This window comes from Protomyctophum parallelum (genome assembly GCF_964188405.1).
Source record: "Protomyctophum parallelum genome assembly, chromosome: 5".
NCBI lineage: Eukaryota > Metazoa > Chordata > Actinopteri > Myctophiformes > Myctophidae > Protomyctophum > Protomyctophum parallelum.
In genome coordinates this window covers 41,907,464-41,931,631 of record NC_139702.1, presented here as the reverse complement: position 1 = coordinate 41,931,631, position 24,168 = coordinate 41,907,464, and the positions used below count along the sequence as shown (strand labels likewise).

Genomic DNA, 24,168 nt, shown 5'->3' with positions numbered 1-24,168 from the left:
GTATGTTTACTGTATACGAGCCGGTGCAGAAAAGAAAGTCTGGGCCTGGCAGCTGAACTTCCTTAGATATAACGTGGTGCACGCATGGCATAATGTGCATGCTTCTCTCACCAGGTAGGCGTCTCTGCCTCAGGGCACATGCTAAGGTGGGGCTCAGCAAATATGTCAGCTTTTTTGCTCGCTTTCTAGTTTCTTTCACTCTTATCATTAGAGCAGCAAGTGAAAGAAAAAAGAAAAACAGGATGAAAGAAGGACAGATAGACTGTGAGTGTGCAAAGTGCACTATAAGCGAGCACATAAATCACTGGCTATAATTTATTCAGTGCTGTGCTTGCCTGCAGAGATCTCTCATTATTGCCATCATAAAACAACTTTGAATGCATACACCATGCTAAGTCAGCATTACAGTCCAGTGTTGCGTCACTGGGCAAATTAGCTAGTATAGCTCTCCTGTTAACCTACAAATAGGATATCGGCTCTTCCCACTCGTATCTCCTTGCGACTCTCCGGATATCTATGAACCGTATCTCTCAATCTGTCCCATCTCCACATAATCTCGGGCTCCTTACGACATCTCTGGGGTTTCCTGGAAAATGACGGTGGCCTGTCACCTTTTAAAATCAATTTCCATTCTCCTGCTCTCATTCTCCGCTTTCTACCTCCCTCCCCCTTCCAGGGGCTCTTAAAGGAAAACATTGAGATAACAGCTGCCAGGGCCCCAGGGAGGAGAGGGGGAGAGAGGGAGGGAGAGAGAGAGAGATAGAGGGAAAAGAGGTCAAACAGTAAAGAGAGCAGGATTCCAAGGTACAGCTGAAAGAGAAGACACGCAACGCAAACGCAGGCAGGAAGACACAGTGGCAGAATTCACACCCAGGACCACCGACTGCCCCACATTGAAATGTAATGATACGTATGTGACACTTCACTCACTGACCCCGCTGCCTGCATGAAGTGGTTGTGTGTGTGTGTGTGTGTGTGTGTGTGTATACAGTACAGTAGGTGTATATTAGCATGTGTGAGATACAGAGATTACAGCGAGGAGTCAGTGTTTAGAAAGAAAGAAAGAAAGAAAGAAAGAAAGAAAGAAAGAAAGAAAGACAACAACAACTGTTCTGTGGACACCTGTCCCGTTCGCTCACAGGCTGGAGGGACATACAGGGACAGCTGCAGGGGCAATAAAGGCCTATTCCCTCTCGCTCACCATAACGCCTACAGAGTTACAATTTACATTACTACAGTTAGTAGACAGTGAGACCTTATAGGCCCCTACTTGGTCATCGTCAACAACAAGGGAACAGTAACTGTGCTGCGTAGCAGACAGACAATTAAAAATACACTGACTCTCCGGTACATAATACATGACAGTACAGTTCCTGGCAGTGGGGGGGTTTAATGTTCAGAAAGTGTGCTTAACTAGCCTCTGGCAGGGTAACAGATGCCTTGACAATGGCGCGCACGATACAACAGCGCTGCTCCTGTTCTTTCAGAATAGCAAATCAAATCACCATTTGCAGCCGAGCATCAAAATCAAAGTCTGTTATCCTACCGTCATCAATACGCAAGCCCACGCGATTCATTTCACTGTTTGTTTCTATCCCATCCACAGAGGCACTGACCGACCGCCCGACGACTGACTAGACCACTCTGTGTAAAAGGGGGTCAAGTAGAGTCCTTGTCCGTTAGTGCTGAATTAACATTTCATGCTCAATGACAGCCCTGTCCGCTTTAATGTCATTTAATGTACACCCGAGAGCTTGTGATGGGGAAGGAGGCTACAAGCGAGAGCCTGTCCCTTCCCGAGGACGCGACGAAAAGATGTGAAGACTAGCAACTCACCGACAACATGGAAGGATAGTACAGCCCCATCATCGTATTCCGTGCAAAAACAATAATCGGCGTTTCTCCTCCTGTCCGCTCTCTCCTTTCGCTCCTCTAGCTCTCTCTCTCTCTTCAGAGCCTGAGTCCCTTCTGCCGGCTCTCTCTCTCTCTGCTGTCTGTGTCCGTCTCCCAGATTCAAAATCTCCCTCTCTCTTCCCCCGATCGCTCAAGTCTGTCCGTCCTCCCAATCCCCCCCCTCCCCACCTCTTCTGCTGGCCTCTGTCCCTGTCACTCTCTCTCACTCGCTTGCTTCCTCTGTGTAGCTCGAGCTCTCTCGCTCCGTTCCTTCCCTCTACCCCCAGCCTTCTGTTTCACTGCTATGCCCTTGCCTGCTCATCTCCCTCCCCCTCTCTCTCTCTCTCTCTCTCTCTCTCTCTGCTTGTGTCTTTTCTCTCACCCTTCTCTCCTCCACCCCTCTCACCCAGATAGCCTGACGCTTCTCCCTCCTACTTCTCTCCCTCTCTGTCACACCTGCAAACTTTCCCCTCCCATGTCGCAGTCTCTCTCTCTCTCCCTCCCTCAATCCCTCCCTCCCTCTGCTCTTCTGTTCTCTTTCTCCATGTAGGTGAGTTAACTGGGGCTGCTGGCACCACTGGGATAGAAAAAGAAGATTCTCTCTCTCTCTCTCTGCTCTTCCCTCCAGCTGCCTTTGATCACATCAGTCTCACACTCCTGTTGACAGTTTAGCACCTCAGTGCTGAGGGAGTCTTCCCTGCATATAACATATGTCTCCTGTACCTTTACTTTCCTATCCATTTCCCCCTTCTCTTTTTTTTGTTTTGTTTTTCTCTCGTGGGAGGTCGGTTATCACTTCAAACGCCTCAAGCCAACTGTGAGATCACACATCTACAGTATATTCCATTAAAAGGTTATGAACATTGATATAATGGAGTAATATAACAGAGTAGCAAACAGATACACATACACAGCTACAGCTCTGCAGTGGTTGGGAGCCGCGGTCTGCCTACAATTCCTCAAGTCCTCTGAGTGGGCGAAAGTCCTCCAGCTGGGCGAAAGAAATGTGGGACTTGTGCATCAGGCTTGCTGCCAGTCTGTTTACATTATGCAGCTAGTTAGCTTTTAGCTACCGACCTTCATGCACATGAGCCGTCAAGCACTATGTAGGGCTGTCACGATTATGACATTTTACTTGACCATCGATTTTCGCTCAAATAATTGCGATTGACGATTTCGTTGAATATCGGATAAAGATTCCATATGCTTGGCTTTTTGGCTTTGAGGTTGCACAGGACAGATATGACAAATAACCTAAATAAACAAAGAAATGACAATAACTTTATACTAAAAAAATAGCCAAATAGCCTATCTACATTCTCCCAACGCATCACGTTGTGAGCTTGTAGATCTGCCATTATCAAACATTTTTTTAATGGAAACAACTATGACGATTATTTCAAATAATTGCGATTATGTAATAATTTTGACAGGCCTACGTGCAATTGTGAAATAGATTATGATGGATTCCTCGGCATGCAACTTGGCTGACACCGAGTCGACATTGCAGCCATCACACTGCTCAGTGTAATTTACAGAATCCTCTGAAGATTACATTGGCTACAGCTGAATGATTCCGAGACACGGGTAGGACATTACCTGGTTGGCCATGCAAGTGAAGTTATTTGAAGTAACAGCGCACAGTGGACACTTTATTGTAGTTCCGCCATCGTAGCAATTAGCTTAACCCATTTAGGCCTGACGTCGAAATTAAAAAATATGTCTTCTAGATCCTGACAGTTTTCTGAAATACCTATATTTACGTATTGTGGTGCTCAATATTTCATGTCAAGGACCCCAAAAATGACATGTAGCCTAATTGGCTCATTGCCCACCGACCCCCACAAGCTTGAGGCCATTTTATTATGGGACACTTTATTAAAGTTACATTACTTTCTGGGCATTCAATAATATTCTAAAATGGCGTGCTTAAATGTATAACAAGTAGGATTGTCCTAAATAAGAATATACTCAAAAATGATCCCTCTCAATCATAATGAGTGTGTGGTGGTGTCTTATCTTCCCCAGGCAGCCTGTGTATTGTTTTATTTAACCTTATTTGGCCCGTTTCTGGGTGTCAACCTTCGGGTAGTAGGCATTCATTATTGGTGTAATTGAGCTGGCGAGGAAGGGCCAACTATCAATGTTGTGTTTACGAACCACAACAGTCAAACCCTAATCGTTTTACCTGTACTGTATGTAAAATTACTAGTATCAATCTCCTACATTAGGGTCATTAGAACACTGTAGTCAGTAGTGAAGGCCTAAGCCTAACGTTGAACAATTGAAAGTAAATCAACACGAGTGCAGTTAAAGTTGTTGAAAAGGGCTCAACAGATGCCATGGAAAGCAAGGTTTGAGGGGATTATGGGACAAACGTGAGTGGATGAGTGGAGGATGATCTGAGGATTAACCACACCAACTGAACCATCTAATAACAAAATCAGCAGGCTAATACACACAAGCTAGTAGATGCGAATGTAGGGCCACAACAGTTAACTGAACTATATCCGATTATATATCTTAAAGAAAATCGATCATTTAATCAAATAATAGATTAATACACTATATATACACTCAATATAGGCAAAAGGTTTAAAAGAATGAACAACAAATAGAGGAAATAGCTGATATACACATTGTGAACTTGTAGATAATAGATATAGCCTACAGTATTTTCACTATTTCTGCACGACAGCATTATTCAACAAAGTAAAACTTTAAGTGGTTAATCGATTCAATCTAAAAATGAATCTATCATTGCCAACTTAATCTAATGTAGTTATTATTTAGTCACATAAAGATGAAATATGGAGATAGTATGTTTCTTCCCGACAACAACGATGTGATATTTTATAGATAAATAAATATAGAACGTGAGATTGTGATATTTTATAGATAAATACAGAACATGAGATTGTGATATTGTATAGATAAATAAATATATAACGTGAGATTGTGATATTTATCATATTTTACAGATAAATACAGAACGTTACAGATTGTGGTCTTACCTGACACTGAGGGACATAACCATGGTAACCGAGGGTCAGGGGGTCGTTGTTCTGAAAGAGAGGAAAGCAGATGTTTTGATACAAGAACAAGAACTTAATGTGTAAGGCAACTACACGGGTCGGGTCAGGTCACTTTGAGTAACCCCAAGCAAAAAAGAAAGAAAGAAAAGCATTTAGGTTCACTTGTTCAGTTGATGAACTGACAATAAGGTTGAAAGTAATATTAGTCTCCCTTCATGGCAGTCCAAACCTAGGATGTGTGGAATTAAAGTTGTTCAAGATTCTTGTCAAAAAGTGTTAAATCGGTTCGGATGGAAGTTTTTTTTTTTCTAAAACTTTTGAAATTTTCAACCTATGACGACTTGCCCAAAAGAGTGATGCCAGGTTGAAGATGCTAAAACAAATGATAGTGTCGTCAAAAAGGTTCCATTAATGTCTGATATATCCGCCGTGCACGCACACACACGTTCCTCAGTGTTCAACATTTACCCATTTGTAACTCTGTGTGTGTACAAACGAACGTTTGCAAACTCTGAGTTAACACAGAATTTTATTGTGTACCTGCCCAGTCAATCATTCCCCCGCTGGGTTTTCACCCCACTGACTGGACCCGCTTGTCTGTCTATTAAATCCATCCCACCAGAGCCGAGAGTTCAAGCGCACAGTGAGGAGAAAGAAATAAAGCGAGATAGAGTGTCACGTTGGCCGTTAAATCATAAAATAGGTCAGCGGTGTCAGTGAATATGTCGCCTATTGGCATGACATGGCGTCATCAGCCCTGATGCAATCTCCTACGCATTCTTGTCATTTTCTCTGGCTGTGAAAAGCACAGTGTTGTAATGGAGACATCATACATTTTGGGCTTGGAATTAATTGAGCTAAAAGAATAATTGGGGGAAAAACACTTCTCCCCTTTTGAAGTAATTGGAATTCATGTAACTACGACCTAAAAATAGGTTGTAGCGCTTTATTTGCGTAGGTTAACACTTGTGCAAATAAGATTCATAAAATGTAAAAAATACCGGTATATATAACAGCAATTACCATGTGCTTGGAGGAGGGGGAAATCATATCTGCCTCTCTGGCTTCATACTGTTAAATTAGAAAAACACGAGATGTGCCACATTCATCTTCTTTTCATCTGGAACCAATGTCCGTCTGCAGCGTCCCCAGGGGGAACACTTTGCTCAGCGTGCATCACAGCTTGAATCCTCTTGATTAATACTGTAGCCTTCTACCTACCAAACCCCAGGGGGGGCCTGTTTTACTAAAGCACACACTCAGTAATATGAGTCTCCCAACATAGATGAATGGTTGAGGAGAGGGGGGGGGGAGGAAAAGGACAAAAAGGACAATTTGTGGATGGTTCTAGTGCCTAATTTACTGTGGTCTCTGTCGTAGTATGATGGCCGGAAATAGCAGATCTACAAGCCCATAAATACTCGCATCCGTGGCACGGCGTGGGCTTGTAGATCCGCTATTTTCAGGTGCGTGACACCGCCGCCAAGCATGTATCAAGCAGCGTTAACGTTTCCTTCCTCAGAGCCAAAAATGAACTTAATGTACTGGCTTTGGGAGGTAGAACCTGTAAATAATGCATCCCCTTTTAGAGGTTTGACTGTCATGAATAAAGTATAAACGTGTGCCTTATTTCACAACAAGGCCCTATTCTTCCTGTGAATTTGAAAACAAAAACGGCAGCAGGAACGGAGCCGTGTCCAATGCTGAGTAGACAACTGCCTAAATAGACCGCCTAATAGCCGATCTACAAGCTCACACAACACGTCGCAAGTTAATCATTAGATTGAGGGTGTGTGTGAAAGCAGAATTGGGAATGACAGAGCGGAGTTGGTTGAACGTTGAATGAATGAATGGTGGGGGGAGCTAGCAATGTGCACATCCTGCCTTCGGTGCCTACCTGAACTATCGCTACACTGGATATATTCAATATTCAGACTACTTTTTGGATTATTTTAATAATCAATTGGGTTGTGAAAACAGACACTTGGAAAAGAGTATCTATGCTATTTATTGATTGAATACTTTATGAACAGGCTTTGGGCCAAGGCTTGGTCCTCTGTATAATATCGGATTCGGCAGATATGACCCTGCAAATAATCTGAGACCGGATATCGGTCATCACAATTTCATAATCGTGCACCGCAAGTATATTGGTGGGAAAATAAGCAATGGGGAATGAGGTGGAAATGGAATGGAACGCGGGGTGGAGTGAGAGACTGAGGGAGGAACCAGAGCTAGACGGATAGAAGGGGAGGAGAAGGGAAACGGCAAGAAAAAAGAAAAACACCAGTAGGGAGGAAGGGAGGAAAGACAATGACTCATACATGAGCAGAGTCATGTGCTTGATTTCCTTGAGGAGCTAGGAAGGAGAGAACACAGTCATACACACTCAAATAGGCTACGGGGTATGTTTCTCCACAACCCATCGTATAATCGTATCACGCGCAGGAAATAGCAGATCTACAAGCATCACGGCACGGCTCGTTGTGAGCTTGCTTGTAGATCTGCCATTTCCATACGAGGAATTCCGAGCTTAACGTGGTTTCATCTGGTCGTGAATGTTCGGTCTGAAGTGGATTTATTACAACTGTGTTGGCAAAGCCTACATATAATAGTAGAGTAACGCATACATAGCAGCTGTGGGTTGAGAGAACTTCTCCCTTTTTGTCTTTTTTTCCCTCTCTTCTCCCTGGTGTAGATGCATCAGACACGGCGGGAAGCATGAGAAAGAGGAGGACTGAACCGCAGGGGAAAGACATTGTGAGCAATCAGGAGAAAGTAACAAGATGACTGGAAGTAAACAGATGGTGAATAAGAGAGGAGGTGGAAGAGGGGGAGGGGGAGGGGGGAGGAGGCGGGCGGAAGGAGGGAGAAAAGGCTTGGAGGGGTAGGGAACAGGATAGGGCTTGATGGAGAGAAATCTCCAAAGAGCATAAAGATGAGGAGTGCAGAAGCGTGTGTGTAACCATGTGTATGACTGTGTGCGTGTGTGTCTGTGTATCTGTGTGTGTGTTGGGGGCATGGTTAAGCGGAACCTCAGTTACCTCAAGTAATTTACAGTCACAACAATTCACTGCGTTGCAGAAACAGTGTCGTCACGTACATAGACAACCGTTTCCCAAATGGTGGGTTACAAATATGTACAGTAACATGTTACTGTGCAGTGTGCAGTGGCACAGTAACAACATAACCACTGCAGGTTCTGGTTTAGCACAATCGTGAGAATATGGCGGATGATCGTGATAGTACTGCTTGGAAAAAGAATTGTGATGTTATATTTCTCCATATCGCCCACCCCGTCCCTATAATTCTACGGCATGAGTGAATCCTTGCTAGTGCTACTGTACCTCTCATCCTGCAATAGGGCGGCTCCTCAGAAGGAACCACCACAATCACATGTCATTGCTGGTCATATTACCCAACTGTAAAAAGCAGGACACGCCGTGCGTGCAATCGAGAGGATGTGAATCCATTTCATCCGCCGAGCACTTATGTGCTAAGCCTGCAAGCAGTCAGCCAGAAGACCTGCAGTTTATTTTCTCTTTCAGTACAGTTCACATTCTCCCGACTCTCCACAGTAAACCCACACTTGCTTTTTCAATGACCTGCTGCCTGGAGTACAAGTGGATTTTGGGAGCTTGTTTAGTGGCTAGGTAAATAAATTTGAACTAGTTACTGGTGTGTAAACATTAGTCTAGGTAGGTAGGCGGCCATCTTTTTTTGCACAGCCAATTGAATACTGATAAAATCAAGAATAAAAATCACACCCGTGTTAAGTGAGAGGCGCCTGGTAATGTTTGTTTAAAGTCCTCTAAAAAAATCCATAGACTTGGCTGTGCCATATGATGTGGCATAAAGTGCTCTAAAGCTAAAAAAGCTATAGGATAATAATTCAATACCCATAAATCTGACTACCCAATATTCTGACCATAGAGCCCCATAGTATACCAACCCTATTTTCCCAAACTCTAAACGCACGCGGAAGCCACGGGTGAGTCTTAACCGGCCACGAAGTCGGACTAACGGGATGTCATGTCAGACTAAACGCGTGACCCACATATGTCATTTCAAAAGCCAGACGTTGGAGGGGCTAGCACCCCTCAAAAAGTAATGTCAAGCATGGAAAAAAGCCAACATATAAAATCCTTCCAAACACCAGGAAAAAAAATTACTTCATATATCTTGATACATTGCATTATTTAAGGTATATGGCAAAATAACAACACTTAACCTCCACTAGAGTAGACTGCCCAAAGCAAGCAAGTCTCCTTTCCCCCCGTCTCTCTCTATCATAATTCAGTCAACAGAGCGCAGCCGGTGATCCTTCAAAGAGAAGCAGGGACCCCCAAAAAAATAAAAAGACTAAATAAATATTCTCAACGTGCTGCAGGAGTACATTTTTCTTGCTGACATTTTCATTCTATTTCAGTGCCGTGGCTGAGATGAAAGTACGTACATGGGGCTGATTCACCTACATTAATGTTCTAGTCAAGTCATCTATCCTTAGCTCTGTCATCCCAGGCAAGGCCTTATTAGGTTAGAAGAGCTGGGTTCCAATGCAGTGACAACGCAACGTGGGCCAGTCCGCCTGCACACACGATGGAAATTGAAGCAGACAACCTCCTCTCAACATCTCCCAAAATCTCACTTGGGCTGTGTGGAGAGACACAGTGTGCCGCTGCGAATGCCTGGAAAAATGTAAGGCTTTCTGCATGCTGCAGGGTTCTGGATTGGTGCCATGTTGGTTGTATAATTTAGCAATAAGTAAAAAGAGAGGGAGTGGGATATTATGGGCACTGGTGTGTGCAATGCGGCCATAAATGCACAATCATACTTCAGCATGCGCTGATCTAGTCTACATGTGGTGTATGGATCTGTGTGAGATACCATGATCTCATCTCATATCTAGTTAGTTTCACTTAATAGCAATAATGAATGTATGTATAGATAATCTTTTAAACCAGAGCTTCAAATAGCAAACAAAACAGTGAAGTTTTACAAACATAGGATATGATATTATCCAAAGAGACCAATATCCAAAGAATATTAGTACAATTAAAACAAGATAGCAAATCTATATAATAGTATTATATTATATAGATAGATTATATAGATTAGTCAGATAGTCAGTAGTACATCAGATTTGATAATGCATTACTGCTCTACAAAAAGTGCCTGATCATGAAAACAGCAATATACTGTAGCCATGATGTGGGAAATGCAGTCATTGGTCTGTGGATTCACAAATGGATTGTTCATTACTACAACCCAACCACACCCCACTGGCCTCAGAGACAGGGCAGAGTTCAATGCTGCCATGATGTCTGCAGTAAAGAAAATGGTTCTCAACAGTGATGGATGGGGGAGCGATAGTGGTAGAGAGCTATAAATCACAATGTACTTTATGAGGGACATGAATGAGGGACATGATTCCATTTACTGTAATATTTTCCATTTTTCACTCTCCCCTAGCACGGACAAACAGCTTTATACCGAAGTGCACATAATGTGCATTACAAAGTATGTTGATTCTTGGAAAGCTACGCGGCCTCATTTTAAAGTAGGAAAATTGAACTTCGCTCAGCCTAATTTACTGCTGTAATGTTAATGGTGTCAATGGGTCAGAGGAATGAAAATACGTCATTGTTATTCACTCCAGGATGGGAGGTTTATACCTTGTGTGAATGAATCACAGACAAAGGTAGAACTGCTGCTCACTGAAATACACTTAGGCGGACCATTCCAGGCCACTGTTTACAAGAATTATAGCCAATATGGTCCTCATAAACCATAATCACATTATGTTGATGTGTGTGTGTGTGTGTGTGGGCGCGCATTGGATTAATCCTTTCCCTTTAGATAGGGATCTCAGGGATCAGTTTGGTTATAATGCCCCCTCCAGTACAAGCAGTGATCCTGTTGGATCAAAACAAAGCCTCTTTACTGCCAGTGATATGGCAAATCTGTTCCTGCACTCGCTTGAACATAGAGTGCTTGAAGAGTGGACCCCCCCCCCCCCCCCCCCCCCCGCTTTTTCATTTCCGGACTGCCCTGCCAGCTGACGCTCAATACTTTTTAGGGGCTGAAGCTAGTATTGATCCATACCTCACTCACATGGCCACATACAGAGACATTCCCTTTTCCACTCTTGTCTGTTTTTAAGTGCATTACCTCCCTAAGCCTGTCTCTCAGCACTCCCGGACAGCAGCAATGTAAAGTAGCTGGCCATTAGTTTCCCCCAATACCAGAGAGCAGAGAGAGCTGCAGTGCAAACCGACCACTTACCCTCCATTACCGCTGCTTACAATGGCAGAGAAATTGCTTTCTATCTTCCCATGATGCTCTTAACCCCATCATGTAATGCAATATAATGATGTCTAGTGCATCTGCCCGGCCCACTGTAATGCTCCATGAAGAAAATGATCTGCCATGTATAAATCACTTGAGGAAAGGAGAAGTTTTTTATTTGATTTAGTTGACTTGGGAGGGGAAAAGCCTTCGACTGTGTCACTAATTGACATGGAATGTGATATCATACAACAACAATCTGAACATTTGTGCTTCAGGTTCAGAAGCTCATTATGCAGCAGAATGCTAAGTTGTTTACCCCTCGTGAAATGGGTGGTGTGGTCATTGTTTACCTCAAACACCTCCTCCCCCTCCGCCCCCCACCCTCCCAACCTATACCAAGTTCTCCCCAAAGATCACACATGCAAACATTGACATACATTTACGCATTCTAAACCAAATGTTATCCACACCATTGCTCCACATCACATGCCCAGAGGGTGTCTTATTTCTTAGCATTACAAAAGGCCAGGTCTGTTTACATTCCCTACTCTTCTCTATACATCTATCAACGCTTACAAACAGCCATCGAGGCGTCTGCCTACTGTAAACTGTGTGCTGTGCAGGCCACCTAAGAGTAGCAGACGTGAATGAATGCATGATCTCTATTCTCTACAGCTCTGAGCTGCCAGAGTTCTATACTGTTTCCACTTTCCTAGCAGCAGCAATGTTTGGAATTGACTGAGCAGAATACATGAGAGCAATGCCCGTGGCTCGTGTTGGTGGCATCACGGGTCAATCCGCATCATCATCCCTTGCTTCTTGACCCCTTGGGGGCTAATTACGTAGTTCAGAGAATTTATTACAATGCATGGGCCATGGGCTATTAAACAAGAACATTTTCATTCTTAATTGATGCTTATTAGATTAGGCTTTTCAAGAAATCACATACACACTCTCTCACTCACACACACTAAAGGCCCATCAAGGAAAAGTCACGACAAAAGCGAGCAGCAGTGCAGCACCATGTTTTTAGCTCAAGCTGGTGACGGTGTACACAACAATGTTTAGGTCATGATATAAATCCTCACCTGGCCAACCTCGGCGATTCCAGAGCCATCGATCCGGGGACGCTTGCACTCTGCCCCGGCTGACTCGGCGAAAGCTGCCGCTGTCTGAGCGTCGGGCTCGGGGTCTCCTCGTTTCATCCCTGATCGGACAGAACCAGGAACGCCGCTCTGGTTGGGATGGAGTCCAGCCATTGTTTCCAGCTCTCGATCCCGGTCCATTAGACCCCGGGACACGGGCAGCATGATTGATGCTACGTCGGTCGACATTAACATTTAAAATCTTCTGATGTTTCCCCGGTCTCTTTCTAAAAATGGGAATAACTGTCACCTATTCTTGTCCACCTCCGTGCTATATGGCCTGTATGAACACTCCTCTCTGCAGTGGAAAAATAACCAAACTGAAACGAGGTTTTAAGCTGTGGTGTTTCCCCATGCAATGTTTCTGTTAGGCCTTTGTATGACCCCACAAGGAGTTGGGAGGATTCGGAAATGTTTTGATTATACGACCAGGCTTAGGCTATTTAAGCACAGCTGGTTTTAAAACATACGGACGAAATAATAGCCAATCAAACACCACTTATCCTGCGGTAAACACGGCGGTCCAAATTCACAAGATACAAAACATGCCCGTCAGTTGAATTCCCATCTATATTACAGTCCTGCGGTTGCTGATCATGTATCTCCAGTAGGCTACCCAAGGCCTAAGCTATCTCAGATCATAACAAACCAATTAATAAACACTGATCAAAATAATGGCTCAAGAACATAGCGCCCAATTTACTATTACACTCTTTGTCTTTATTGTGCAAGAGGTTTCAAAATCACCCTAGTGCAACCTCAAGACTAGAATCCCATAACATGTCTTCCCTATCGCTTTTCCTCTCTAACACACAGCGAGACTTTACCACAAAGGTTACTGAGAGGCAATCGTCGTCAGGAGCTCTCCTCCCCCATCTTATAGTCCTTCTATTCTGCGTAAAGTGTCTCCCCAAAACAAAAGAACAGGGTTGCGGTGTTTCCTTCTGCCTCTTCCCTTATGTTTTTTTTGTCTGGATCCCGGTGTATTTTCTTATGGCGTGTGCGCTGCCTGCTACAGAAAGGAAATAGTCTTCCCTCCCCCTCTTCGTATAGTCATTCCCCTTCCCTCCCTCGTCTCCCTTCGTGCGCCCTCCTCCTCCTCCTATCTTCCGCTCTCCCTTTGAACGTTCAGCCAGGCAGCCATCAAATAAACGCAGTGTGCCGCAGTGCTTACATCCACTTCTATGAGAGCCTCGTTGCAAGGCTGCTGCCACATGCATATACCTCAACATTTGACGCGTTATTCTGTAATAAAGCGAATGGTGTACAATTTCTGCCAAATGCGGACTATACCAAAAAAATCTAACAATTTAATACTACTTTATTTTAACCTGACAAGTATGTACGAGCTTAAGCATTGTGAAATAAAGACTCCGCTTCAAATCAAGTTGGCTTTTCGCGTGTGTAAATGTATACTGGGGGCTGTTGGTGTATATATATAATATATATATATATATATATAAAGATAGCATTCCTAAATCATTACACAACAGTTAAACCAATACACAGGCCGCCAAGGTCTTTGGAGACCTGCAGTGAGTCATGGAGCATGTTCACCCAGCATTTTTATAGTTTGGATGACACCCAGTGGCCAAAGGCAAAAACAACAAACGAGAGCTTGTACAACCGTGTGGTCACTGGTTAGGCAGCGGCTTTAATTGTCATTCATTGTCACAACATTAAAGTGGTATCTAGCTCTAGCCTCTAAGTATTAAGGGAAACCCAGTTAGTCAGAGTGTTCAGGACATATGGAGCATTAACATCAACAATGCAGTGGTGGAGGAACCTTTTGACAGAGTGACACTTCCTGCTATAAAACCTAATGGCTGCAAGCTAGGGAGCAGAAATACACGCACACACACAACATGCAGCTTCCTTTGAAGACTTTTATTGACAGTGAACATGTGATGCCTTTGGCCTGGAAAGAAGCTAGAGAGTAGAGATGCATGCAATTCACAATAGCATGTATGTAGTACCTCTCTCTGAGTCTGCGCTACATCTTTCTGGGAGAGGAATACACTGTAGGGTATGAGTCAGGAGCTTATCAAAATCATTGACGGACTGGTCTCTCCACATCGCAGCTGAAAAACAGGAAACAGATCAGTGTTAAATAATTAAAACCACTCATTACTAATCTATAAACCTGCTGTTATATTGGACTGTGGCCAGTCTTGATTCTCATGCTCCGTCTAGTGAATTGTGTTATGGGCCTCACAGATGGGCGTTAAACTCATGCATTCTTTCAAGAGTGCAAAATGGGTGTGGTGGTGGGTGATTCAAAACAGAACAGTGTACCGTCTTTTTTGGCCTCGTCGTCATTGGCCAAAGCATCCCTCGACACATGGGCCATCAAGCGGAGAGCAAACTTCAGTCGAACACATGAAGTAGATCTGAGAAGAGAGAGAGATCAGAGACACATCTTTTCCTTTTTCTTAAAGACAGATATTGTACAGCAGCACACAAGTCAGCTCTTAAAGGACCACTTCGCCACTTTTCAACCTTATTGGTCCTCATAATGTTCATGATAAAATACCACAATTGTTTTCAACATGATCTGTGTTTCATAGGTGACATCATCGTTATATATATATTTTTTTTAAACAAGATTTTTATTACTGTGAGAATGGCTTCCATTTTTGCATCGCAACTTTCGCAAGCCTGCGGTTTCTATTAGCTTGGATTTCCCCATTGATGACGTTACTGGGTTTCTGAACAATGTCTAATGGTAAATGTATTTTAAATATCCAACAGTCTTAAACTCTATATATATATTTCGTTAGCCGGAGAACCCCAGGGAGTCTATATACTTGGTACCTTTCTTTTTTCACTCTACATCGTCTTTGCCGAAAATAGCCAATCTACAAGCTTGTACGTATACATCCATTTAGCTGAATGTTCGCCTATGAATAAGGTTCATAATATGGTTATGGATGCTATTTTTCTTTGTGTGTGTAAGATTGAAACCCCTTTATCAATTAAAGAGCCTCCATCATTTACCTCCTCCTCCTCCTCCTCAGCAGTGTTGTCACCATCAGTCTTGCCGCCAGCAGTCTTGCCGCCAGTAGTCTTGCCGTGGTTAAGGAACTTGAAGGTGCTGATGGTGAATCTGCGTATTTGTTTTTGAGGAGAGGGTGGTGATGGTGGAGGGAGGACAGCCTGCTGGGGGGCTGGATCCAATGGGTTAGGACATCTAAAAGTAGAAGACGTAAAAACTTCTCAAAATACTGAATATCAAAAACATTTACAGGAGACAAAATCTTAAAAGTGCAAATGTGGAATTTTGCGTGCACTGACTGTAAATATATATATTGATATTGTGTTACTACCCGTGGAATATTGGTTACGGGTTTGTCTTCCGATCTTTCAGTCATGAAAGCCTTGGGCTTCAGTTTGACTGAATAGCTGTCCTTTCTCAGAGTCTGATTTAAGAAAAGGAAAGGAAAATCCTTCTGAAACCCTCCTTCAGTCCCCAACCAGTCTTAGCTGAGCAGGGCTGGACAAACCAGGCCCTGCCCCTACAAACCTTTTGGCTTGTTTTTTTCCCAGAGCTGGCTCATTTCTCTCACGGGAGTTGGCAACACTGGTCTCTGGTTGCACTCTGCAGGGCTCAAGGACATCCTGCTTGTTGGCCAGAAGCACCAGACATCAGAACCTGATGGAGATCATTACGAGGTTCTTCTAGCCGACCCGTGTTACAACTATCCACCACAAACAAGGCAAGCTGTATCAGCATAGAGGCAACTCCAGTGACACCTCACCAACCTCTGTGTCCACCCACACCCCAAATTGCCAATTCCCTGCCTCTTTTTGTCACAAGCATCTCAATGTTGAATCCTACAGTTGGCACCACAACCGTTGTCTCGTTATACTTCAGCTTGTATAGCAGGGTGGTTTGGCACCACAAAGACATTATGCTCAGGGAACCCAAATGGCCAGCAGTCAAATGGCCGCCCCTGCCTGCTTGCAGTCGTGTCCGGCAAGAACGTAATCAAGACTGTGACAACCAGTGGAATAATGGTTACAGAGTTCTCTGCACTGGGACTGTCTGAAGAGACCCTGATCCTATTTGTAAAGAAAAACACATACAGCTGGTTAACTGGAACTGGCCCGCATGCAGGGGTGTCCGGGAAGAATGTAACAAACAATTTCTGCCCTTAAGTTACGATCAAAGAAACGGTATAGTGTGACACAGCCAATGGAACAGTGGTAATCTCGGCTCAAGTGAAGGCTAAAATAACATTCCGCTTTGTAGGCGGTGATGGCTTTGTGAAGGCTCGACGAGGTTCGATTGTAAAGTTTGAAAGCTGGTGAAGGTTTTTCTTTCGCCTTTATTTTATATTTTTTATGGAGGGACAAACAGTAGGCTGACAGGAAATGGGGAGAGAGATGGGGGGAAGACATGCAGTGAAGGCCGTCTGGATCGGGGGTCGAGCCCGCGGCACACTGCCAGACTGGATTGCCAGCCAAGGTGCCTGGACCACTGAGCCATGGCCCAGGCCGAAGGCTCAATTGTTAGTAAGACGTGAAGGCTGTCCAAGTTCTGGTACATGAACAAAGGCCTATTAAAGTATTTTCTGTATCTCTATTAGATACAATATAGATACAGTTTGAGCTGCAGCTACAATCACACGTGTGTGAAGTGAGCGGTGCCATTGACGAGTTAGCCTGGGCTCCACCTATGCTTTCTATAGACCGATTCCGTACCGGTTTCATGGTTGCAGCCTACGTATTTCCTGTAGGCGGACTCGACATAGCTGCGGGAGTAAAACCCTCACCAGGCGCACCTCTTCCACTACAGTGAACGGCAGAGTGACTGATGTTAGTTTGCCTCAAACTTTACTCCTTTACCTGCTTTTTTACTAACACTAACATTACAAAGATGCCCAGAACATCGAGATGAACCTGTGTAGTTTATGGCTGCTCCAACAGTAGTGGCAACATAAAAAAAAAAAAAAAAACGGAATGTCTAATATCCACCTCGGTGGCGGAGACCAGAGCCATTGAGTAATGGTTGAGACAAAGCAGTGAAGGGTCCTGAAAGATACGTAATTTCAGTATTACCCAATACCCAATCTTTCTGTTTTATGAACACAAGGCTGCTGTATTTTATACCTCATACTAAGCATTTAAAGTATGAGGTATAAAGTACAGCAGCCTTGTGTTAATAAACAGAAAGATTTGGTATTGGGTAAGACTTGCGTTATGTATCTTTCACTGCTTTGTCTCAACCATTACTCAATGGCTCTGGTCTCCGCCACAGCGGTGGATATTAGACATTCCGTTTTTTTTTTTTTTTAATGTTGCCACTACTGTTGGAGCAGCCATAAACTACACAGGTTCATCTCGATGTTCTGGGCATCTTTGTAATGTTAGTGTTAGTAAAAAAGCAGGTAAAGGAGTAAAGTTTGAGGCAAACTAACATCAGTCACTCTGCCGTTCACTGTAGTGGAAGAGGTGCGCCTGGTGAGGGTTTTACTCCCGCAGCTATGTCGAGTCCGCCTACAGGAAATACGTAGGCTGCGACCATGAAACCGGTACGGAATCGGTCTATAGCATAGGCAGCTTCCGGCAGGATCCACCGGGAGAATCTAGACGCAGCTGCGCGACATGAGACAGAGAGAGAGGAGTGTGTGTAAAGGTGCAGACGATCAGAAATAAGCAGAAAGTGATCGAATTGAAGTGGACTCGGTCGGACCCAGACTTTTTGTTTTCTCCCTGGGAAAAATAATAATAATAACGTTTCCGAGGCTATTGATGAGTTGATCTGCTGCATCCACTATAAGTCATAGTAATTTATTTTGCCATTGACTTGAATGGGAATTTGGGGGGAATAATACGGCATAGACTAGACGCAATTTGCAACTCTAGATGTTTTTATAATGGGATGAATCTAGAATTGCAATACCCTCCATTGACTCCCCACTCATCCAATTTGGTTTGCGATCTGCTTGTCTTAAACAACGTTAAACCCACCAACATTGCAGTTGTAGTCCAAGCTTGAATTATCCTCTTTCAATCTGCCGAGTTTGTTTTTCATAAAAGTCCACCGTAGACATGTTATGAGCTACTTTCTGTCAAGAAATCCTGTGCAGGTGATTATTTTTTTATTATTTTTTTAAGTGCTGGAGTTTGGAAGCACTCGTCGTATGTCACTGAACGGCCCTGCGTACCACCTGTTTCGAATTTGCACATAATGCAGGAGGCAGCAGCGCGACCCGTTAACAAAAATGAGTGCTTCCAATCTGCAACACTTAGAAAAAGGATCACCTGCACAGAATTCCTTGACAGAAAGTAGCTCATAACATGTCTACGGTGGATTTTTATGAAAAACAAGCTCGGCAGATTGAAAGAGGATAATTCAAGCTTGGACTACAGCTGCAATGTTGGTGACTTTAAAGTCGTTTAAGACAAGCAGATCGCAAACCAAATTGGATGAGTGGGGAGTCAATGGAGGGTATTGCAACTCTAGATTCATCCCATTATAAAATAATCTAGAGTAGCAAATTGCGGCTAGGCATAGACATACACACAAATATCTGTTATAATGGTCTCGACTCCAATATTGGCAACTTTGACGCTTGTGTCATCATTATGATGTCACTCCAACGTCAGCCTTGCCCGAATATAGAGTTCCAGGTCAGTCTTGCACAAATATGGAGGTCCATGACGGCCCTAGTAAGACAGAGTTACGACATTGAGGGGGCAGAAAACAGCCCGGTCAAGTGGTTCAATGTAACTTGTTTGTCACTGTAAAGCCTATAGACTCCAATGCATTCTGTCAACTTCCGGTTCAGGAAGTCACTATTCGCCAATAGTCTATGTAGAAGAGCCACATGAAGTGAACGTCGTAACTCTTAAGGGCAGTCCATACTGTCTCCAACCACCGAACTTTTTGTCGGAAAGATCAGACTTTTATTTTTTCTCCGAAGTAGAGTTCGGAGAGTCACAACATCTGGGAGTGCAGCTTTCAGAACAAAAATTCGGAGAAATGCGTTTCAGAAGTTGCAAGTGACGTCATGTTGTAGTTGTACCGGAGCTTTCCGACGGTGGTCGGAGAGAGTATGGACTGCCCTTTACTCTATGGCTCTGGCCCTAGTATTCTCTCTGGCAATATTGGCAACCACAGCAACCTGATAAACATCGGGTAAACACAGTAATTGAGTAATATGTTATCTGTATATGTAACAAATGTTTTTATGTTATAGTTTCCAGTTTTTCTAAATTCTTTATTAAACACATTTTTTTAAAAGATAGAATAGAAAGAGGGGCAAAAAGCTTAAAACCTATTTTAAAGTGGGTGGGAAAAACAAGAGTTAGCAAGGAAGAGCTCTAGAAAAAAAAAGTCCATTAGAGATGACTTATTACATTACCTGTATCTTTCTTTACATTCTCTTGAAGCGAACTGAGGGCCAACCTACCCGTTGTAAAGTATCACCCATGCAGAATGTCCTGAGCGGGGGTAGGCCACACAGTAATGCACCAGCAGCACCAGTTCGGGGTCTGGGCTGTTGAGCACCCGCAGCTCCAGGTAGAGCGGTTCCCGCAGCAGTTTTTGCAGGGGCCGGTGTACATCAGGGTGATAACTCTTGTAATCGGGGTCTAGCAGGAGAAGAAATGGAGGAAGAAAAGAAGTGTTCACTTGAGACAAGGTGCAGCTTTAGCAAGAGCTGAACAGAACAGAACAGAACAGAACCAAGTGTTCATCAGAAGCATTCATAGGGTGCTGTCAATTGTTTTTTCCAGATTTTAGTTATTATAGTACTTAAAAAAATAAAAACTTCTGTTTTCAACTCCCAAAGTATGTAGTGGTATAAATGATGACCTTTGGCAATCTTGAGTTGTACTCCAAATATCCCCTGGGAATGAATTGGGGAACCCAGAGTAGGGCTTTTGACCATGTAACCCACACTGACCACAGAACCTGGCAGGTACCTGCATTCTACCAATAACCTGACAGGGAGAGACACAATCAGAGATGTTTTTGTACAGTGTGCATTGTGCAATTCTACAATGGTAAAATAAAGATACTCAATGCATCTCTCACAAGCGCTGAACAGTTTACTTCAGTAAGTGCTTTCAAGATTTTCAAGTGGCCATGATCCAGAAAAGGTTGAGAACCATTGGCCTACAACACAATGCCTCACTATAAATCCAATTACACAAAGCACAGAAAAATAGATGCAGAACCACCGTCTCCCCATATGTGGGCAAGACTAAAGTCATCATCAAAATCCACATAAAGAAAATGGCGTAAATAGCTTGCAGATTGGATATTTTTGCTATTCATATTGGGCTGAGTGGTTAACTGCTAAAAACAACGAAGAAAAATAAACCTAAAAAAGAAATCCTGACCTAACAGGAGTGTCTCTGGTGATGGTTCCATAGTTGAGGGTGATTGAATTGATCACGTTGGTAATTTCCACCATATAGATCACCGTCTTACCCACCTCCTGTGAAGACAGGGTAGAAGAAATTATTAAGACTTTTGCCAAAACATGATCACTTTGGCCAGTAAAATGTGCCGTTCATATCCTCAAAACAATATTTCAGTATAGAGGGTATGTGCATGCATAAAGTGAATGTCAAACAGAGTGGCAAAGTGAGTTTAACGTCGTTTAATGCAATCATATTTGACTTTTCTGTTTGGATGTATGAGCTATCAAGGCCAGAAAATATTTGTTTGGCACTCAGTTGGCGTTCCCGCATAACTTCCTGGTTTGATGATGATGTCACGCGCATACCCTCTATTCTGACAGATGACCACTGACTGTTAACGCTCACCAGTCTCACAGCCCCACAGCCGTCCATTGGTATCTTGAAGAGGGCATAGTCACGCGTCACCTTCTGAGGGGTGCAGGAGGAGTTGTTAGAAGCAACCAGCGAGGCACGGGACATGAGACGCTCGTTGAGGGACGAAGGGACAGAGAAGACAAAGTGACGATCCATAGTGCACTCTGACGGCAGGGGGACACATGGGAACAATCAGATACACAAAAGCTCAGGACTCTCAGGGGGAAATTGATAATGAGACCCAAGGTGTCATTGCCAGCATGACTGCAGCCTAGGCCTTTTCACACTTCTACTGCAGCAACTAGAGATTATATCTCCATGCTCCAAACCCATCAACTCGATCCAGATAAATACCATGAAAATGCCATTGATTGGCGACAGAAGCACAGCTCACCATCCATTGGATAGTAGCAGGCAGGGGGCGAAGCGCTGAAGCAGCAGCCAACAGAGAGGCACTGTTGTTGGGATGAAGAGTTGGATCCACAGGGGAGATGCTGGTCACTGGGAAGGTTGCACTCTGTGCGACAGCATGACAAATGTCCGTCACAGTTAATAACATTAACTGAATAAAAACAATTATTAGCATATTGTCCCTGTCGGGCAGAAATCTTGCATCTCAATATTTTCATAAATCAATGGCCCATTCCATACCTTATCTTGTGCCAAAGTTGCGAAAAGTGCCAGTCTACAAGCTCACAATTGTAAGCTTTTAGATTACCTATTTTCACCATTTAAGATTTTCACATACGATTTTCACGACATGCCCAAAATAGGGACGGCAAGGTTGAAAGTGGCTTTTATAACCAATAAAAAGTATTAACAAGAGCTTGTGGCTCAGGTAGGAGGACGCTCCTGCCATGCAGAGTCCCCAAGTCCGTGGCACTTTGGGTAATAACATCATATCCTGTGTTTGTGTTTAAGTGACCAGCCTGTGACAACAATCACAGAGCCCCTTTGACTTCCATTATAAAATTAGTTAAATAATTTGAAAAAAATCCATTACCTGAAAAGTAAAAAGTTTTGGACATGCATCAAAAAGTGGTTTGATCAAGTATTATCAAAATATGTCTACCTGTGTGAGACACTGGAATAGAAACTGGACAGGACAATTGAGCCTCTCTTCTTCCATGGATAGTTGTGTAGACAATATTGATGAGGTGCTCCTTTCCCTTAAAAAAGAAAATACATATTTATATGGATCAAATATTCAAATAATTTGTGTTAGTGTGTACACTGGGTTTATATACTTGCCTGTACACTCATATGACAGTCTGAATTGAGGGGGAGTTTTAGAATGATTCTGCCATCTTTTCCCTTCCTGGCAAAATACCCACAATGCTCAGGGGCATCCTGAAGTTTCATCTGGTTCCCTTTGGCATCTAAAAATGAAAGGAATGCAGTGAAGTCTGAGTTAATAACTATGTACAGTATGCACAAATGGAGACAAACATTTATAATTTAGGTAAAAAAAACATGATGTAAGCCAAATTACTGCATTCAACACATTAAATCACTGGTTAAGTGCAGTACTCAAACAAAACTAAACGAAACAACTATTCCCCACCTCCACTCATCTCAGTATGCACAGCAGTGCTTGGGAAGTCAGAACCACAAACCATGTTGCAATTCAACTCATGCAGAGATGATGACAACCATATGTACCTGAAAAATATACTATACGACACACACACACACACAAGCAAAACGCACCCTTAACAACAACTCCAGCGATGAGACCAAGGGGGAGTTCTACAGTCATACGGTGAGCAGAACAGTACACTTTAGGCGTGGGGATAATGGAAATAGGACCTTGGTATGGACATTCCACCTTCAGGGTCCTATACCTTTTCAGGACCAGGTCCTTAAACCTCAGAACAATGGTAGTGGTATTCTATTGGGAGAAGACAGGAAACCGATCAGCAAGACAAGGTCCAAAACTTCCAAAAACAAAAATGGTTGCATTAGTGAGCATGTTATGTCAGAAATGAGAATTAATAAATACATTACAGATGCATTGGAAGTGAAGGAAGGAGAATTCTGGTGGTTTGAAAATGAAACCATTGTGGAGGCTCTAACCTGAGGGATGGGGCATTTGGATGATTGATGTGGAGAGTGGAGGGTCACTCCATGACCTTGTTTGTACTCCAACATGTATTTACACCACTCTGGCACACTGGAGCATGTCTTCACTGCATTAATAGAAATAATATGTAAGATGGAACGATGCCAACTAGAACACTGAACATTTTGTAGATCTGTGCTTTTAGGTGATTTATGTAGGGAAAGCAAGTCTGAAAAAAGGTTTTTCGAGTGCTTTTGAACGTGGTGAAGGTGGGGGCAGCTCTGATGTGAGTTGGGAGTGAGTTCCACAGTGAAGGGGAAAGCACTGAGAAGGCCGTGTCACCCCACGTTCGTTTGTTAAGACTTGTGAGGTTCCAGGAGGCTGTGCCCGACCTGAGGGAGCGGGAGGGGACATTGCGTTGGATGAGTTCAGAGGGGTAGCCCGAGGCCTGATTGTTGAGGGCTTTGTATGTAATGGTGAGTATTTTGATAAATAACAACAACCCCACAGACAGGCACATATTTTGTGATAAGCTGTGACTAGCTCTTGGTTTGGGCTTGAAAGTTTCTGACCAACAGACTAGAGGGGATGTCTGCATGTCTGCAGCAAAAAAGAAAAAAACCTTCTTTTCCATTATTCAAATAATTGACAAAATAAGGCAGGAAATGTGATATAATACATGAACACCCCACTGTACACATACCACCTCCACCACCCTGTGGTCTGTCACTGTCATCTTAAGGCTCAGGATATACAGTACATGCTTTTGCCGCTACTTTTCTGGCATGCTTAGACAACTACAAATATGCCATTTTTCACATCTGGCCTTGAAGACACAAATGTGAGGCCGGCACTGAGGGATGCATGGCGGTGTCCCTTCATTCTATATTTGGCTCTTTTTGAAGAGGTGAACAGCCACATTTCAGGCGAATGAAACTAGACAATGTTTACA

At 43.4% G+C, this 24,168-nt stretch overlaps 2 protein-coding genes across 6 annotated transcripts in view; both read right to left on the bottom strand.

Annotated features, from left to right (window-relative positions):
- rbfox2 (RNA binding fox-1 homolog 2) overlaps positions 1–13,372 on the bottom strand; it is a 35,744-nt gene extending 22,372 nt beyond the window's left edge. For 4 of the 5 annotated variants that reach the window (XR_014569200.1, XM_083764263.1, XM_083764264.1 and 1 more), the window contains exons 1-2: positions 12,308–13,372; positions 4,908–4,958 (exon numbers count right to left, since the gene is read on the bottom strand). Coding sequence is in view for 4 of the 5 variants with exons in the window: in XM_083764263.1 (XP_083620389.1) it covers positions 4,908–4,958; positions 12,308–12,559 (303 nt within the window). In the remaining variant the exon portion in view is untranslated. Of the gene's footprint in view, positions 1–1,836; positions 2,124–4,907; positions 4,959–12,307 lie in introns of those variants that run through there. The other variant, XM_083764266.1, reaches the window with a different exon arrangement.
- Positions 13,373–14,771: 1,399 nt separating this feature from the next.
- LOC310858379 (zona pellucida sperm-binding protein 4) lies at positions 14,772–23,305 on the bottom strand (the record flags this gene model as incomplete). Its single annotated transcript, XM_083764488.1, has 9 exons — positions 14,772–14,795; positions 15,362–15,554; positions 19,783–19,963; positions 20,187–20,314; positions 20,717–20,814; positions 21,146–21,318; positions 21,549–21,671; positions 22,227–22,323; positions 23,231–23,305. The coding sequence occupies 9 exons, from the start codon at positions 23,303–23,305 to the stop codon at positions 14,772–14,774; spliced, it is 1,092 nt and encodes a 363-aa protein (XP_083620614.1).
- Between the last annotated feature and the right edge of the window lie 863 nt (positions 23,306–24,168).